Source organism: Nicotiana attenuata, unplaced genomic scaffold, assembly GCF_001879085.1.
Source record: "Nicotiana attenuata strain UT unplaced genomic scaffold, NIATTr2, whole genome shotgun sequence".
In the NCBI taxonomy this organism is placed as follows: Eukaryota; Viridiplantae; Streptophyta; class Magnoliopsida; order Solanales; family Solanaceae; genus Nicotiana; species Nicotiana attenuata.
In genome coordinates, this window is record NW_017671958.1 from 48,240 (window position 1) to 55,302 (window position 7,063).

The window sequence follows — 7,063 nt, forward strand, 5'->3', positions numbered from 1 at the left end:
TATTATTAATAATATCAGTAATCCACTTTCTCAACCAAAAAAAAAAGAAGAGAGAACAGTACTCTGCACCGCCTGACAGTATAAGTTTTTTGTTTCTAGGGGTTAACATCCCAACTGAGCTATCAGAAGCTAGATGCATTTCCCTTTAGCATGTGTTAATGGTTACTACAAAACGAATACTAATATAGTTGATAGGTTGCGATGTTTAGTTAATTCGTACGCATTTGGTTGTCACGATCCTCCCATTTTATTTCACTTGAATTTCTTCACCGAGAGCTTTGCCTTAATGAATTACTGTCTACTGTGTTTCTAATACACATTGCAAACTGCTCCAATAGTGACAACCAAGTCCCACGTTAAGTGAAAAAATAGGAACCTGTTTATTCTCATGATAATAATGGAGGTTGCTCGTCTACATCAAGTGTTGAAAAAGGATAATAGAATTACAAAATTGACAGGAACGTAACATGAACAACTATTAAACTATTCAAAGAACTAGGGGGCTCAGTCTACTGCTGCCTGCACTTTTGCTGAACTAAATGAGCATAAGAGTCATCTTTCGCCGCGGTGCATTTCGCCCCTGACCGAGTTAAAAACACCATAAACAATATCCAAATACACTCTATTAAGCTGTGGTGGCCGAAGAAGTATCTTCTTTGTGGTCACCAAAAATACGTTGCCTAAAGTCTTGCACCATCATAGGGAGTCCTTTCCTGAGAGCCACTTTTGGTTCCCAACCAAGCAACTCTTTAGCCCTTGAGATATCAGGCTTCCTCTTGTGTGGGTCATCCTCTGTGTTTGGCCTGAACTCAATCTGAGCATTTGGATCAATGGTTTCCTGGACCACCTGCACCATAAATGATACGTGTCACCAAAATGTGCTATACTGACAACATACTTTAACTCATCTATACTGACAGTAAAAAGAACTTTCACACTGACATATTTAAACACATTGTAGCATGTCACCTGCCTTATTTTTATATGGATAGTTATTTGTATTTATTATTAGGTGATCTGATGGTGTGTTTTTTTAAATAATATTGTCAATATATAGAAGTTAAACTACTAATAATACCTACTTAGTTCAATCATTTTGATTAGGTGATGAAGAAGTCTAATTTGGAAAGACCTAACCAAGCTATAAAATGCCAATGCGAAGAAAGTATATTGTAAATCTGGAGAATCCAAGACTCAACAAGAGGACTTGGATGGTTGAAAAATATGTCATGCATCATTACATACCTTAGCAAGTTCAAGCATTGTGAATTCGCCAGGGTTTCCGAGGTTGAATGGTCCAACGTGTTCTCCTTCCATCAAGCGCATAAGGCCCTCAACCTTCACAAGTAACCAAAATAAAACAAACTTTAGATTGTTACTCTTGAAAACTCAAGATTAAAAGCCATGGTTTTTCACTTTTATTACATAATTGGTCTCAAGAAACAGCCGACTCCTACTATATCTTTTAACTTTATACACACTAAAACTTATCAGTGTCCAACTTTGACTAGTTAAGAAATCTATACTATACACTAAGCTAATCTCAATCAAGCTGAAGTTTTCTAAGGAGCTGAACACTAAAAAGAGTGGGGGCAAGTAAAGGTACAAAAGAATAAAGGAAATAGTTTCAACATATATGCACTAATAGCAAAAAGGATTTTACACCAACAGGTTAAAATGACAACAATTGACTGTATATAATAAATCTAATTCGATAATCTAGCAAATAAAGTAAATTCTTTTTGAGAAAAACCTGCAATAATAGGTAAATATACTCTGATAGTATAAAACTTATTCACATTGTCAGTGTATGTAAGTTAAATGCAGTCTTCTCAGAAAAGATACTAAACCTCTACAAAAAAGTTAAATCCAAAAAATGCTGGTCCTACTTGAACATGGCATGTGCGTCCACACTACAATTTTTATCCTTGTAATAGACTCGGGACCCTTTTGGTCCAAGATATTAAAAATTGTTTCTTTTCATGTTGTACAATGTATGATGTATTCTAACAAAAGAACGTTTCACATTGATATATTGAGCACAATATTTATTTAGCAAAACCAGTTTGCATCTAGATGGCAACGTCAATTATTATTAAAGACTCTTCCATTTGAAAGCCACTTTGAGAAGCAAGCAGTGAGGCATTAATACCGAAAAGGTAACAACATAATTAAATAGGCAAAAAGTAGGAACAACAGAAAAAAGTAGAGTGCATTACCAGATCTGAAACAAATTGGAAACTTCTTGTCTGCTTCCCATCTCCATAAACCGTCAAAGGCTCCTTCCTTAAGGCCTGTACGCAATGTGAAATTATGGTTTACCACAGTGCAAAATATCATATTTGCTTTTTGTTTTTTGTTTTTTGGTTTTCAGTTTAAGAATCCATTAAGTTCACATTAGATTTTTATATTTGGGTAGGTGGAGAAGTTCACCTGAGCGACAAAGTTGCTGACAACGCGACCATCATCAATGCACATACGAGGTCCATAGGTGTTAAAGATCCTAGCAATCCTCACCTGCAACCACATGCATACATCAATATATAAATTTAGAATAGCAAGACGAGTTTGACTAACATAAACTTGAAATTTATATTTACACAATCAACTCATATAAAAGCCAATTTTATGTAACTTTCTATATCAAACATGGACTGGTAACCTACAAAATATGGTAAACGACTACGTACTTGTGCAATAGAGAAATAATACATCTGTCTCCAGAGATGTGGTTAAACTTTTACTTTTTTGCGTTTTGTCCATGTAATGCCAGAAAAACTACAATTACACTATGTATGGAGTGTAAACTGTAAACTTCAATTATAAAAGATAACTTAGTTAAAATTCATTTTAACCTCGAATATGGATTGAAAGAGGGAAGGAAAGTACGAACCTCCACGCCAGCACCTCTGTGGTAGTCCATGGTCAACGTTTCAGCCGTTCGCTTTCCCTCATCGTAGCAACTTCGGACACCTGTTATTACCTTTATTGGTCAGTACACCCCACTACTCACACATTTGTAACTATTCTAGATTTACATTAAAATATACACACAAAAAAGAGAGACTAAATAAGGCCAGCTCGTTGTACAAAGCATCCTGCATTCACAAAGGGTCCAAAGAAGGGTTGTACCCCAATATAATGTAGGCAGCACTCTGATGCAAGCATCAGTGGCTGATTCCACAGCTCAAACTCATGACCTATAGGTCACACGAAGACAACTTGACCGTTGCTCCAAGGCTCCAAGAAAACTTAGCTTTTTTTTTTTTATGACGGTGATGTTCCAGCCAATTTACACATATCTCAACTATTCCACTGGGTACTATCTCCCAAAAGCACAAGTACCGGATAACTCTACCTATCAAAGCTTAGGCAAATAAAAAGAAATTATCTAATGTTTTTTCTTGGTTGAAATTGAATTTGAGACCTCATGATTCTCTAACGGCTTCATTACCCACTAAGTCACGCTCTTTGGGCGTAATTCCACTACAACATTCTGTACGAATTCATTAACTTCTAACAACTACTAGTCCAATTAAATTTTTTTCCTCTTCCTCTGGTAAAACTATTCCTGTTTCATATTTTAAAAAATTGAAAAAAAAAGAAGAGAAAAAGACAAAAAAAATATACATTACTTAAGCTAATTTATTTTATTCTAGGACAAAACCTAATGGAGTAATAAAAGAGAGAGAAGATTCAAGAGAAAAGGGCGCGCCAATTAATGAAAAAGGAAAAGATAGGTGGAATGAAGCGGCCGGACCCGCAAATCACGGTTTAATAGTTGACAAACTTTAATTTCCCGACCGGATCTAAGGAAAGAAAACTTCATTAGTTGTCATCGTCGTTGAACACGTGGCTCCACATTCATACAACGCACGACTCGGTTCCTTAAAAAAGTCTGCCAACATTCACGTTAGTCACAACCCTTAAGACCCAACACTAACGTGAGCCATACCCCTTCATGTTTACTGTTGTATCCACAGACACATTACTAGATTTCATTTCACCAGCAACAAATGCCAACATTATTGAACGAAAATCAAATTTAAAATAACAAAAGCAACTCACCGATGGGATTAACATTGCCCCAGTATGTCTCCTTCTGTGGATGTTCCAATGGATCACCGTACACTTCGCTGGTGCTCGTTAGCAAAAACCGCGCACCGACTCTTTTAGCTAATCCCAGCATGTTCAATGTCCCCACCACATTAGTCTTGTAAAATTACTCCGTCAAGGATTAACATGTTTTTATTCTAACATTAACAATATTACGACATATAAAAAATAGAATTAGAAACCAAAACACAACACAAATTAATATGACTAACAATGACAAAAATAAAAAGGATATAATAGTCTTGACGGGGTTATGCTTGTAATGAACAGGGGAAGCAGGGCAAGCAAGGTGATAGATCTGGTCAACTTCAAGCAAAAGTGGCTCAACGACGTCGTGTCGAATGAGCTCAAACCTAGGGTTACCGAAATGGTGCATAACATTCTCTTTGCGACCGGTGAAAAAGTTATCAACGACGATCACGCTATCACCTCTAGCAATCAAACGGTCCACAAGGTGGCTACCTACAAAACCGGCACCACCGGTCACTACGATCCTCAAACCCTTACGTTGCAAGCCCAACGGGATCTTCCCGCCCGAATTGAACAACCCGAATCCGGGTCGGTTCTGATAGATCATACGGTGAGCCACCTGTGACTGAGTCGACTCGGAGGGTAAGTACGAGTCGTAGATCGCGTTGTTCGCATAATTTAAGCTGCCCGAACGAGACGAGGGCAAAAGGGCGAAAATAAGAGAGGCGATAGCAATGCCTGCAAATAGGAAAACGATGCGTTGTTCGCGTAACAAGTAACGAACGGGTCGAATTACACTCAACCATGGCTTGTCTGGTTTCGGAGTGTAAACGTCGGGAACCGGTTGTGATTCCGGTCCCCGGTAGATCAATTCAGAAGCCATAGTTATATTATGGGTATTTTTATTGCCCTCCCTTTCTTCTCAAAAAACTCTTTTTGTATATGCAGAAAGAAAGAGAGAAAAAAGCTGGCCTTTGGATAGTTAGTGGAAATTAGAAATAAATATAGGGGGGGGAGAGCTGGGACAAGAGGATTTTTCGCCGGGAATTCTCACTCACACTATGGGCTGGCGCGTGGAGCTGATTTTTGAAGTTGCTCTGACTTTTTTATGTAGTACACTAGTTTTTAATAGGGTCACTTCGTACTATATTGCTAAAAGTATATTGTGTAATTTTTTATTTTTTGTTATGAGGAGAGGGATTCAATTTTGAATAGATCCACCAAAGATGGCTTTACTTTTCTGAGATTTGGAGACTAATTATTTTATAGTCGTATTTGTTTCATGACTAATCTCGACAAAGTTAAAACTATTTATTTCATTGAGAAAAATATTTTTGCAGTATTCCTATGTGGAACAAAATTACAACTATAATACAGTACAAATATGATCATTAAACTGCAAATAAAAAGTGCGACCTAGCAGTAGTTAAAACTATGAAAGGTCATGATTCGTATTTCAACGGAGAGAAAATATATTAGGTGGCTTGCTAAAATATATTAGCAAGTATTCGATTAAAGTTATCAGAAACAAGTTTGAAATAACTTTCTGAAAATCTTTTTTAGGGAGGGGGATTTTTAAGGATAGGTGCATGGACTCAATGGAAGTCATACTAACAAATGGAGTTAAATATGTTGGTAGATAAATCTTTGCCTAGAAACTTCGGAAAGAAAAAGAATGAAGTGAAGCATAAACGTATATGCTTGCGTATTGAATATTATATCAAATGATTAATGATAATTTGAATTCGTTTTTTTTTCTACAAAAAGCGAGAGAATTGGTGTGAATCGATTCTATCGTTAAAGAAAGAAAGACGTGTCTGGTTGATTATTAGTTTAAGAATTTGATAACTATTCAATCCCACCAAACAATATTTCTGTGTTTCAATTTTTCGTAATCAACAGATTTGGTGTATGTTCCCAACTTATGGTACCTCATTTTCTGTAACGGTGAAGAACGTTTAGTTCAAAAAGAAAGTAGGAATAAATAAATAAAGTTTGAAGAAAGGGGAATGAGCAAATGAATTGGTATTACTAATTACATAAATGGAAAAATAAACTACTCCCTACTTATTAATTTTCAATATAATTTTGTTATCAAAGTAGTAGCAACGTGGTACCATTGAGAATCCAGCCCATTTACAGCACGTATATGGCTTTCCCAAATGAAAGAATAATCTTTGTATATGAAGTTGAATGTCGGAAGTTCATTGGTTATAGATTTAGGACAGTGTCATAGGGGGCCAGTTGAAATTTCAAAATCAAAATCATATACCATCTTTGTCGTATTAAAATCTGTTTTAGGTCAACTAACCTCAATTAAAAAAAAAATTAAAACCAAACATATATTAATTCCCGTTATTTTATGTTTCCAGATTCCAGTGCATCATTCAGTATTATAGATCCAACTTATAAGAGGTGAAAAAAGAGGAATGACCTATAAAAAGTGGATGTAACTCTTATGAATACGGTAATATATCTTAAAAATAATTCCACTGCATGTGCATGGTTACTTTCTTATGAATGATGATGCCCTGCTTTACTAAAAGGTACTTAGTATTAAGCAGGAATACAATAAACATAGCAAGTAACTAAGGAGGAGAGTGTACTCTGCTTTCCCAAATGCCTAGTAAAAAATTAGACGTTGTTGATATTTTCTTAGCTAATAAATGGATTATGACATTAATTAATTCCTAACCTTAGCTATTTACTAGTTTTGTGACTATACCTAGAGGTAGTAATTTCAGATAAGCTAAGTCAACCTTTCTAAGTGTCATCTGCAGTAGCGTTCGTTAGATCTAATTATGGTTCCTACTTTCATATTTCTTTGGTGTTTTGAAAAATATCCCATTGTTCATCCTCCTTTTTAAATAGACATTCGTAGCTTTTGTAAAAATAAACTATTCCATTCAAGTAATCTCCTTGACTTGTTAAAGCACACTTTCTAAATTTCACGATATATGACAGATTCGAGGAAATT

The 7,063-nt window shown here is 35.8% G+C and overlaps 1 protein-coding gene across 1 annotated transcript; it reads right to left on the reverse strand.

The window, feature by feature from the left end:
- Window positions 1-356: 356 nt before the first annotated feature.
- LOC109211052 (UDP-glucuronic acid decarboxylase 2-like) lies at window positions 357-5,123 on the reverse strand. The gene is made up of 7 exons (XM_019374553.1): window positions 4,352-5,123; window positions 4,069-4,216; window positions 2,894-2,973; window positions 2,434-2,517; window positions 2,220-2,294; window positions 1,246-1,338; window positions 357-847 (listed from the first exon to the last, which is right to left on the reverse strand). Exons 1-7 carry the CDS (start codon window positions 4,967-4,969, stop codon window positions 626-628), a joined length of 1,320 nt encoding a protein of 439 aa, XP_019230098.1. The 5' UTR covers window positions 4,970-5,123; the 3' UTR covers window positions 357-625.
- Between the last annotated feature and the right edge of the window lie 1,940 nt (window positions 5,124-7,063).

Bases quoted from the DNA above. Each gene is read 5' to 3' on its own strand.
- LOC109211052 (XM_019374553.1), bottom strand. From the start codon at position 4,969: ATGGCTTCTGAATTGATCTACCGGGGACCGGAATCACAACCGGTTCCC. The intron at 2,295-2,433 runs GTGAACTTCTCC...CATTGCGTACAG, and splicing joins TCAGCAACTTTGTCGCTCAG to GCCTTAAGGAAGGAGCCTTT. The intron at 1,339-2,219 runs GTAATGCACTCT...TTACTTGTGAAG, and splicing joins TCCAATTTGTTTCAGATCTG to GTTGAGGGCCTTATGCGCTT.